This window comes from Sciurus vulgaris, assembly GCF_902686455.1.
Source record: "Sciurus vulgaris genome assembly, chromosome: 9".
Taxonomy (NCBI): domain Eukaryota; kingdom Metazoa; phylum Chordata; class Mammalia; order Rodentia; family Sciuridae; genus Sciurus; species Sciurus vulgaris.
The window spans coordinates 125361078-125373541 of record NC_136469.1 but is presented as its reverse complement, the minus strand read 5'-3'; the positions used below and the strand labels follow the sequence as shown (position 1 = coordinate 125373541).

Below are 12464 nucleotides of genomic sequence, written 5' to 3'. Positions count from 1 at the left end.
AGGGGGACTAGACTGCAGGGTGGGGCCATGGCTGGTCTGGGCCTGTTTCTCTGGTTCTACTCCCTTGGTGGGGATACCTCGCCCAGTGGGGAAGACTCACCCGGTTGGGATGTCTCGCTGGGCATCTCTCCTCCGAGAAGTTCCCTTCGGTCCAGAATTACCGACTAGGCTGGGCAGCCCTCTTCTGGAATGTTCCCAGAAGTCTGGGCCTACCTCCTGGGCCAGGGATCCTTGCCCTGTGAGTGAGTCTCTCGCTGGGCAGCCCTCCTCTGTGACGTTCCCTGGGGACTGGACCTACCTCCTGGACCAGGGAGCCTCGCCCTGCATCGAAGTCTCTCGCTGGGCGGCCCTCCTCCGAGAAGCTGCCTGCGGTCTGGTCCTGCTACCCAGGCCTGGGACCCTCGCTCTGGGCCGAACCCTCTCGCTCTGTGGCCCTCCTCTACAATGCTCCCAGTTGTCTGGGTTCACAACTCCAGTGGGAGAGTCTCACTGTGCAACTCTATTCCACCAAGTTCCCTGCTTTCGGGACCACTGCCCTGTCCCGGGTGCCTCGCCCAGTGGGAGAGACTCACCCAGTGGCTCTGAGTTGGTCCCGAGTCTCTCAATACCTCCTCTTCTTGAATCTTGAGTTCTGTCAAAGGGCCTCCAGTCTCCTGTAGGTGTCTCAGGAAGGGAGCCGCTCTTCTGATGATGGTGGCCACGTCCTCAGGAACAATTCAAAATGTCTGCACCAGCCTCCAAAGAAGCTGGGGAGCCCCAGCGAGGGTGCACTGAGTCAGCACAGAGGCAAGTACAGTGTCCCTCAGCAGTAGGGGGTTTGGCAGGCAGGCTCAGCGATGGTGGCCGGCCTCGGTGTGGGGTCTGGCGGGCTCCACAATGGCGTCTGACCTTGGCGTGTGGTTGAATAGGCTCCCCGATCTGTTATCTGTATTCTTGATAATTGCTATTCAGATTGTGTCTCGTCCAGCGAGTACAATGAAGACTCGGCTCTCAAATGAAGTTTTAAGGTCTTTAGTTTTATGGGAGAGCTTCTGAGCCGAGTGCCTGGTTCTTCTTCCTCCTCCACCGACGCCGTCTTCTTTTTCTTCTCTTGTCGCGCAGCTCTCTCTCTCCTTCTTCTCTTGTCGTGCAGTTTTCTCTCTCTTTCTTTTCTCTCGTGCAGCTGTCACTTCTCTCTTCTTCCTCTCTCATCGCGCTGCGGCCGCCTCTCCTCTTTTCTCGTCCCACAGCTGCTGCCTGCCCTCCTTGCCTTGCTTGCTCCGCCTTGCTTGCTCCCGCCGCCGTGCAAAATACGCAGCTTTATGGGATATAACAGCCAATCACCTTAATGGGTCAGGCGTTTGGCTCGTGGAGACTTAATGGTGGGTAATGAGGACCTGTACTGATCACGAGCTAAGCACGGACGTGGAGGAGATCAGTCAGCCAATAGAAAGCACTTGCAGCTGGGCTTCTCGGCGCCATCTTAGGGCGAGGCCAGCCACCACTGTGGGCCCTACAGGGCAGCGGCCTCCAACAGATTGGAGGGAGATGAAATCACAGTGTAGTTTTAATTTCCATATACCTAATTTCTAGAGATGTTGAACATGTTTTCATGTATTTATTGACTTTTTATGTCTTCTTTGGATAAATGTCTATTTAGTTCTTTTGCCCATTTGATTGGGTTATTTTGGTTTTTTGGTGTTTTTTGAGTCCATTGTACATTCTGGATATTAAAGCCCTATCTGAGGAGCAGGTGGCAGAGACCTTCTTCCATTTTGTAGGCTTTCTCTTCACATTCTTAATTGTTTCCTTTGCTGTGCAGAAGCTTTTTAATTTGATACCATCCCACTTAATGATTTTAATTTTATTTCTTATGCTTTAGGAATTTTATTAAGGAAACCAGTTCCTGTGCTAACATGCCCGAGTATTGGGCCTACATTTCTTTTAGAAGTTATAGACTTTCTGGTCCATTTTCTGGGCCTTTGATTCACTTTGAGTTGACTTTTGTGCAGAGTGAGAGATAGGGGTCAAGTTTCATTCTGGGGCAATTTCCAGTTTCCCTACCATCATTTGTTAAAAAGATTTTTTTTTTTTTTCTCCAAAGTGTATTCTTGACATGTTTTGTCTAGTGTCAGATAGCTGTAATTATGTGGGTTTGTCTCTGTTTCTTCTGTTCCATTGGTCTTCATGCCTGTTTTGTTGCCAGTACCTTGCTGTTTTTGTTACTGTAGCTTTGAAGTATAATTTGAGATCCGGTATTGTGATGCCTCCAGCTTTGCTCTTTTCGCTAAGGATTGTGTTGGCTATACTGGGTCTTCCATTTTGCCAAATGGATTTCCAAACTGCTTTTTCTAATTCTGTGAAGAATTTCATGGGAATTTCATTGAATCTATATAGTGCTTTTGGTAGTATGGCCATTTGACTATTAATTCTGCCTATCCAAGAACATGAGAGGTCTTATCATCTTCTGAGACCTTCAATTTATTTCTTTAGTTCCTGTAGTTCTCATCGTAGAGTGCCTTCACAGCTTTTGTTAGATTGATTCCCAAGTATTTTGTTTTATTTTTTTAAGGCTATTGTGAATGGGATAGTTTTCCTAATTTCTTTTTTAGCAAATTCGTTATTGGAGTACAGGAATGTGATTAATTTATAAGTGTTGATCTTGTATTCTGCTACTTTACTAAATTTATGAGTTCTAGAAGTGTTCTGGTGAAGTTTTTTGTGTCTTTTATATATGTGATGTTGTCAGTAGAGATAGTTTGAGTTCTTTTCTAATTTATATCCCTTTAAGTCCCTTCGGTTGCCTTATTGCTCTGATTTGAGTTTCAAGGACTATGTTGATAGGAGTGGTGAAAGTGGACATCCTTGCCTTGTTCCTGTTTTTAGAGGCAATGCTTTTAATTTTTCTTCATTTAGAATAATATTGGCTGGGGATATAGTTTAGTTGGTAGAGTTCTTACCTTTTTAGCACAAGGCCCTGGATTCAATCCCCAGCACTGCAAAAAAAATCAAAACAAAACAAAACAACAAACAAACCACAAAGAGAGAGAGAGAGACTAATGTTGGCCTTGGGTTTTTCATATACAGCCTTTACAGTGTTTGAGGTAAGTTCCTTGTATCCCCAGTTTTTCTAGTGTTGTAAACTTGAATGGGTCCTATAGCATTTGTCAAATGCTGTATTTATTGAGGTAATTAATTATATGATTCTTGACCTTGATGCTGTTTTTGTGTTGAGTTACATTTATTGACTTCTGTATATTGAATCAACCTTGCATCCTTGGGATGCACTATCTTTTTAATTTTTTTTTTTTTTGGTATATGGTTTGCTAATATTAAGAATTTTTACATCTATATTCATTAAGGATATTGGCCTAAAGTTTTCTTTCCTCGATTTGTCTTTGTCTGGTTTTGGTATCAGGGTGATACTGGCTTTATAGAATGAGTTTGGCAGTGTTCCCTCCTTTTCTATTTCATGGAATAATTTGAGGAAGATTGGTATTAATTCTTCTTTAAAGGTCTGGTACAGCTTTTCTGAGAATTTTTCCAGTCCTGGACTTTTCTTTGTTGGAAGAATTTGGATAGCTGCTTAAATTTTATTACCTGATCTGTTTAAGTTTTTTATATCCTCGTTGTTCATTTTGGCTAGATCATATGTCTCTAGGAATTTGTCAGTATCTTCAAGATTTCCTAGCTTATTGGAGTATAAATTTTCAAAACAGTTTCTGATGATCCTATGAATTTCAGTAGTGTTTGTTTTAATGTTTCCTTTTTCATCTCAATTTTGTTAATTTGAGTGTTTTCTTGCTTTCTTTTAGTTAGTTTGACTAAGGGTTTATTGATCTTGTTTATCCTTTCAAAAAACCAACTGTTTTGTTGATCTGTGGCATTTTTCATTTCTCAAATTAATTGATTTCAGCTTGATTTTAATTCCTTTTTTTCTACTTTTTTTGGTATTGTTCATTCTTCTTTTTTCTGTGGGAAAAGGGTAGGGACGGAATAGAACCCCCAAATGAGGTTTATAATAACGTGTATCTGATTTCATTAAAATAGTATCATTAAAAATAACTTGGGACAAATATAAGATGTATGTTTTAAGCATAAGTAACTGAAGTACTTCTGTGTGGGTTTTCTCAGTTGAGGGTTTCAAGTGGAATCCCAGAGAGGACAGAGCAGATTGTCCCTGACAGGGACACTTTATTATCTGGAACCTAACTCCCTGAAATTGGATATGTAATGTAAGTTCTTTTAATGGTAGTAGAAGAGATTATTTAAAAGAATCATATGGATGAATTTAAAAAAAAATAATTAGTAGTCACTCATTTATTGAATACTCTTTTATTATTTAGGGGTTTCCTGTAGTAAACTTGCATATAATTGGATATGTTGACCAGGGAACCTTATTTGCTGTAATGTTATATAATGATTTATTTAATAAAATTTCTGATTTCTTAATTCATGGGTTTCAATAAATAAAAATTGTATGTATTTGTTCATACATTTTCACATATTGGTGATTTTTAAAACATTTCTTTAGTTAGATGACCTCATTTACAAAATTAGTGATTTTATTTAAAACTTTAGATATGCCCAAAAAGCCAGAATCATACTCTTCTTTAGGAGATCAAGAAGCAAGTTTAATGGTATCTGATGATTTTTTAGTATATTTAGATCAATAAAACATTTTCCTTTTTAATTTCAACATATTCTAATATGAATATGTAGAATTCTAATTCTAGTGTTTTCTGGTCACACTTTTATGATCAGAATGTTGAATATCTGTAAGATGCAGAATATACTTTTACTACATATAATTTGTTATCAGTTGCATTATCCTAGGGTTGTGTTTTAAAAGAAGCATTTTTAGACAATAATTTCAGGGGAAATATAATTCATTCTGTTTAGTTTTTTAACTCAGCTTTCTTAGGAAGATATTTGTTTTATACCAAGTAGTGTGTAGCTCTCTTCACAGTGTCTTTTTTTTTAACTCCCCTTTTTGGTTATATTTTATTTTGTTAAGCACGTTGGGTGTATATCCATAAACTCATTCTGGGCTTTCTGAAATATTAAGTAGCTAGAATACAATATCTGTTCTATGGAAAAGTTCTCTAATTTCTGAACTGTAGTAATTTTGAAGCCACATAATTATACTCTGGGATTCTAAGCATTCATATGGTGAAGAGGATTTTCTGAGATGTTGTTTATAATATGTATCACATATGAAATACTTCCAGTTTGTTCCAAGTGACAGGATCATTTCTAAGACATAGTCTATCTCATCATGGTTTTTACTTTAGGTTTTCCTAGATAAAGGCAATTTGTGAGCATTTTAGTAGCAATGATTTTTCCAGGTATCTCTACTAGGTCTTTGAGGAAAAGTAGGAGAGATGAATGTAGAAGTTGGGGCAATTAGGTGCCCTTTAGTATAATTTTAAAAAGAAGCAGTTAGAAAAAAGGAGTAGGGCAATATTTAGAGCAGCAGACACATAATGTTAAAGTAAATGGTTTGGATTAGTGCTATGGAAACCATCAGTGATGAAGGACCAGTTTTGAATTTCTGATCTCTTATGGAGAGGTATTATAACATGCATGGTTCAGGTGCTTTGAAAGCATTGCTTAACGACTATAAAGGTAAGTGGCCCCAGCCAATTTCATTATCTGGGGTAGATCAGAGTCAGTATGATGATTGACACTAGTCTTTTGACCACATGTTAAATAGTTCATTGATCCTAAAATTTTGTTTGTTCATTTAGTATTCAAGCTCACTGAAGCTCAGAAAAGTGAAATGATTTGGATGATATCATATCACTGCTAAATAGTTTAGTATAGAACAACTCTACTAAAAAGCAAAATCTCATCTTTTGTCTGAAGATGATGTTCATTGTCAGTATAAAAAAGTCAGAAATATATGACTGGAATTGGGGCTGTGGGAAATTTTCACTTTCTGCATTTTAAATTTCTGAAATAATCCTTAAATTTTTGGAACCAGAAGAAAAAAAACATTAAAGGTACCAAGTAAAACAATAATGAAACAAGAATATCAGAAATACTGAGGTTGAAAGAACATGGAAAAAACTGTTAGTATTGTATAATTAAAGGGTTTATATGGGAGAAGTATCAGGAGATAAGCCTAAAAGATAATCAGGGAAAAGATTTATAAATGATAGGTAAGCCATAAAAAAGAATTTGCTTTTTATTTGTTAGTGGAAACATTTAAAGAAGTAACATAGAAATGGTTGGATTTTAGTACATAAATAATTTTATTACTTTCTTTGTGTGAGTGCGTGCGTGCGCGTACACGCACACACACGCATACACATATATACACACTTTTTTTTTTTTTAATAGTACCAGGGTCACTTAAATATTGAGCCATATCCCCACCCCTTTTTTTGTATTTTATTTAGAGACAGGGTCTCACTGAATTCTTTAGGACCTCACTGAGTTGCTGAGGCTGACTTTGAACTCATAATCCATCTGTCTCAGCCTCCTGAGGTGCTAGGATTACAGGCATCGGCTGCTGTGCCCAGCTTTGTATATATTTTAAAGTAAGATTAATAGAGGGTATAATTGTAAAATACACTAGTTCTGCTCATCAAAATCAAATGCCCTTCAGTTATAAGTAATATTTTAAAAGGAAAACAGAAATATGATGCAGTAACTGAAAAGATTGGTATTATGTTTTAAAACACCCTTTTGTAAAACTGTGTAACATTCTTGAGTGTAACCACTGCTTGGGTTGGAATCTTAACTTTGCTGTTCATTATTTCAGCCTTGGTCATGTTATTTAATCTCTTTCAACCTTGATTTCTCATCTGTGTCTTAAAGTTAAATAAAAGTTTTCTTATAGGACTGTCATAAAGCTAAATGACTATGTATGTGTATTTTAGGTGTGTAGACATACTTGTTATATAACTTGGTAAATAGGGAATATTGAATAAGTATTTACACTGATGCTTTACTGGCATAATTAGTAGAAGGCATTTCATGAAATACATGTAACAAACAGGTATGAAAAATATGACTCTAGAATAACAAAAATATACCAGTTATCTGAAAAATAGCCATATATAAGATTTTTAAATCAAGACTAAATTATTTAATTTTAGTATATTGAACATAGTGTTTTCTTTTCTATAGTTTATCAGAGAAGATATGAAATATAAAGATGCTACTAATAAACATAGTCATCTGCACAGAGAAGATAAACATATAACTGTTGAGGATTTATGGAAACGGTGGAAAACATCAGAAGGTAAGACTATTGTAGTGATTATGATCCCTTATCTTCTCTACTTCTACCCTGTGTTAGCTATTGATAATTCACTAATTGCATATGATTTTACAAAAAAAAATTAAAATTATATTTATATGAGAATATTTATATTTTAGTAACTAATTCAGTTTTTATTCTGAAAGACAACTTCTTCTTAGGTTATTAAGCATCAGGCTGTTCTCAGATAATTTGTTACTTTATACTAGAATGAATAAGATAGATAATATATGCCCAAGAACTTAAGTTCTGAAGCATTGGTTCAGATACTAAAATGCTTTATTTAAAAATGTTATCAAATAAACATAGTGTAACTGTGTTAGTGAGCTTTTTGTCACTAAAATGCCCAAGAGGAACAACTTAGAGCAGGAAAAGTTTATTTTGGCTCATGGTTTTAGAGGTTTACTCTGTGGTAGGCCAACTCCATTATCTGGGCTCAAGACGAGGCATTGGAATGGTATGGTGAAGCCTTGCTCACCTTGTGGCATGTGAGGCAGACCATCACAGTAGAAGGATGTGGTGGAGCTCTGCTCCCCTTGTGGCAGCAGGGAAGCAGGGTAGGGGGAGGTGCTGCAGGTAAGATGAACCTTTTCAGGGCATTTCTCCAGGGACCCACCTCCTCCAGCCATGCCCCACCTGCCTACTGCTACCATCCAGTCTGTCCATTCCAACTATGATGGACTGATGAGGTTACAACTCTCATAGTCTAATCACTCTGCCTTTTAACATTCATGCATTTACAGAGGAGCTTTTTGAGGACACCTCATATCCAAACCATATATTCTTCCCCTGGTCCTAAAAAGCTGATGTCCTTCTTACAATGTAAAATGCATTTAGTTTTCTCTAAGAGTTTCATACTCATAAAAGTTCCAGCATTGCCCAAAAGTCCAAGTTAGGTATATACAGTGGTACAGAGGAAATATTTCCCTTTTAAAAGGGAGGTATAGGGGCATAGAAAGAAGGGATGAATCAAAACAAGACTGAAACTCAACTAGGCAAACAGGTCCTATTATTCCATCTATAGCTTCTAGAACACAAGGCATATAAATGTGCTCTCCAAAAGGCTTGGACTATCTCACACTTTTAATTTTGCTTATTGTGCTCTTGGCCTCTCCCTTAGCTTAATCCTCTCTTCAGCCAGCAGCTCTCTTCAGCAAACAGTCCACTTTACTGGCATCTCTTATTCTGGGATCTCCATTCCAGCTTTGGCTTTACCTTTACAGCTTTACACATCACTCTCTTAAGACCAACCTTCAGGGATTCTGACCCCACTACCCTTTGTCCTCCTAGACTTTTCTTTGAAATCTTGGTAGAAGCCTCTATGATCCCTTAACTCCAGAATCCTACATTACTACAGAATGAGCACCATGTGGATGATGCCAAGGTGTGTTGACAGCTTGAAGAATAAATAGTTAGGCCTCTTTGAGGCCTAACGAATGCTGCAATGGCCTATGATTGCTTAGGTGGCTGAGCATTATGAAACAATTCCCTAGGTCCCTGTTCAAGCACGTCCCCCATCCTGAGTCTGTAATGGATGTGGTCTTGCAAATTCCTGAGATGTCCTCAAACCAGCTCTCCTATTGTCCCTATGTGAAGTACTTAGCACCTCTTTAGTGGCTATAGTCTCATTTAAAATCACACCCTTATTGGCCCCAGTTTTACATGCACTTTTCTTGTCAAACTGCAGGTTTTAAAAAATCCTTCAGCTCTGTTTTTTACTCGTGATTCTCACAGTAAACCTGGCTAAAAGCTGCGGGCAAAGTCCATGACACTGACTCAGTTCTGTGCTGCCTGGAAATTTTTTCTGCCAGATTAATTAGTCCATTACTTTTAAATTTAGCCTCACACAAATTCTTAGGACATGAGCAAAGCCAATAAGTTCTTTATTAGAATATAACATGAATGGCCTATCGCCAAATTCCAAGTAGAGGCATATTCAATCCCAGGGCTACAAATACCCCAGTGTACTGTTTACTGATCCCAAAGAAAGAACTTGGAGGATTCAATAGAAAGATTTGAGAAATTTTATTACTCATGCAATCTATGGCAGCAGCCTGGATTATAGTGAGGGTCCTACCATCCTATAAGAAGAAGGAATATAAGGGGTAGGTTGCATGCCCACTGTGAAGGCGGAGTTCTTCAGAAGTCTTGTGGGTACAGTCTTTTACTTTATAACCATAGTCACTCTGCTTTGATTCTCACCTAAAGATTGGAGGTAAGGAAAGTGGGCAACTGTCCCTCTCCATTTCCTTCATTATTCTTTAGAGTCCTCCTTATCTCACCATAGTATCTAAGAAAGACACTGATTAGTATTTAACCCAACATCTGTCCAGCTTCTCCTGTTTCCTTCATTATCATATTCTTTAGAGTCCATCTTATCTCAGTGCAATCTTTCCTAGGCTCTGATTATTATTTTCCCAACATCCCGTTCGTTTAGTGCCTTAGAAGCCCTTTAGTGGCCCTCAGAATCTCATACTGCCCCATGTCTTCTGTGAAATCCTTGGAGCAGGGGTCCAGAGGCACATTGCATTCATATTCTACAACAGCAGTACAAACAGCATGAACCTATATGCAGTCATGCTAAGGCTATGAAAATAGCATACAAGGTATGCTGGGGGAAGGGAGGATAACCATTCAGAGAGCATATCAATTAAAACAGCATCAGTAGCATTAATTTGTTTAGGCACTTGGGTTAAAGCATAAATAATATTGTATTATCAGTTATATAGACCTAACTTTCTGTTCCTAAGACTGTACATACTGCACCTTGGGCCTCCATAATCATATATAGTACCATTCTGTTTTATAAAACCACCTTTCTTGTGTGAGTAGTTTTTCTCAGTTAACAAAGTTATGCTATATTTAGTTTGATGAAGAGCTATAGCAGTGTGGGAGGCTAAGCCTGTACCTGAGATTCCACATCAATCACTGCAGCTGGTGGGGAAAGAACAGCTGATGGGTAGACCTACCAAGAGGCACAGTACTGCATTGTGTGGCATGCCTTTATGCTCTCCCACTTACCAGTGTATGGTAGAAGAAGCAGAACTCAGGCTGGGATATAAGGCAGGTACATTGTCCTGTCCAGTGTGAAGGTAGTAAGGCCATCCACAGGGCCCACATATCCACAGTGTACCCCACGGCAGGGCGAAAGCCTTATATGTAATGTGGGATGATGGGGTTGAGCGCATCCGTTGAATTGACTGTATTCTCACACACAGGGTCAGGCATAGAGCCCACCAGCTAGTTATCATGACCATGTCATATTGGTATCACAAAGGAAAGCTATCTTTTTAACTGTAACTTGAGGTCCTACCTCTCATGAAGGCGCATTCCATTTATAAGTATATCCAGGGTACTCAGGAGGTATGTGATGTCTCTCTAATCAAAGCAAAAGTCTTATTTAGTGACTGGTGAGTGAATGTTTTTAGTCCAGTATTGTGTTAGTCAGGTCCATTCCACTGCATTTACAGGCTGGGCTACCTAGGAAAGTCTGTGTGCTGCAGTCACAGGGAATTCTGAGCAGATCCAACAGTTGGTCTGGTTGGCGTGATGTGCAACTTCTATTGCCCGGATCAGGAATAGGTCACTTGTCAGTGATCTGTGGAGAATATGACAAGTGTTTAATAGGCACCAGTAAAGACAGATCAGCTCCTTGAGACAGCATACAGGATACTATACAATGTTAGAAAAGTTGCCTACACAGTAGACTTGCCTGAACAACTGATGCACTTCAGGGGTAGAGAAAAAATAAGACATCTCTAGGGTATTTAACTGCCATAAGCTGATAGAAAGTGGTCTTTGGGTGGTGATACCCAATGGTAACTACATGTGCTTGTGAGGGCCACGTTCCCAACAAAGACTTTATTTGTAAATTTTGACATTCTCCCTCCCCTCAAGGGGTCAGTAAGGCAAATCATGGGGGCTGCTTGTACAGTCCATAGCCGACTCATGCTTCTTGTCTCCAAAGTGATATCTTGAAGAGCTGGCAATAGTAGGTAATTACTTTTGTCCCAGACTGGTTTAAGTGTTCTTTATCTATACTTAACACTGTTGGACATGGGTGAGACATTATAGAAATGGCCACAGGCCATTGATATCTGGGTTTCTCAATTTGTGTTCTCTGTCTCTCAGTTAGACAAGTGGCCTACCCCTGCATAGTTACTCTCAGTCTTTGTTTCAGCAGGGCATTCATTCTTCAAATTAATCAAACTTGTGTTGGATTGTATGGCAGATGGAAAATTTATAGTATGTCCTAGTCTTAAGCCCTCTGTTGTATGTCATGGTCTGTGTAATGGGTTCCTTGGTCACTCTAAATTATCAAATTATCGGTAGTGTGCCATACATGGCACTTGACTGAATCAATCCCTTAATAGTTGCCAGGTCAGTACCTTAATCGTTGTCTTAATAGTTGGGGAAGGCTTGCATCAAACCTGTAACTGTGTCCACACTAATCATTGCATATTTGGCCCCTTCTGATAAGGGGAGAGGGCCAGTGTAGTCTCTCATCACTGAAAAGGGACATCTTCTAATTTGATGTGCTCCTTGGTGATATCCAGTTGTCATGGGTAGTGCTGATAGCAGGCAAAAAAGTTTTGGCATGCAGCAACAACATAAGACCTTTTTATTGGCAGTCCCCTGTGTTTCACAGCTGCCCACATAGTCTTTCAATCCACATGCTTTAATCTACAATGTAGCCAAGTAGCAGTTTCATCTGCTGGGGCTTCCTCTAGCTATATTATCTTTGCCAGTTGGTCAGCCTCATTATTTCCTGGAAATTGGAAAAGGCAATAGGCAGTCATGTGGTACATGGTGATAACTTTGATTTGGACATGCCAAATACCTTCCCATAGCTGTTTTCCACACACAGACCTGCCATTAGTCATCCACTGTTGTTGCCATTGAGGCAGCCACATTATAAGTCCTCTGAATATAGCTCAGCCGTAGGAGTAGATAGTTAATGGCCCATTTTCATGAGCAATTACCATCCACACCACTTGCACGCAGTTCATCCCACTTGTTACTATGTTCTTGTCCTTTATCAATCCCAGAGTCTCAGTCACTGGATGATAGGCTACAGATCTACATTTGGGGCATTTCCTTTTGCTGATCCATTGGTGTGTCAGACTGACGATGGTGTTGGAGGTTGGCCTTCTTGTATGCGTGAACCAAGTAGAAACGTGTCTTCTGGCATTTTACCCTTTTCTGCCACGTATGT

At 39.2% G+C, this 12464-nt stretch overlaps 1 protein-coding gene across 1 annotated transcript in view; it reads left to right on the top strand.

Moving 5' to 3' along the window:
• STIM2 (stromal interaction molecule 2) overlaps positions 1–12464 on the top strand; it is a 172035-nt gene that overhangs the window by 93736 nt on the left and 65835 nt on the right. The window contains 1 exon segment of the mRNA XM_079154516.1: positions 7117–7231. Within this exon segment, the coding sequence (XP_079010642.1) occupies positions 7117–7231 (115 nt within the window).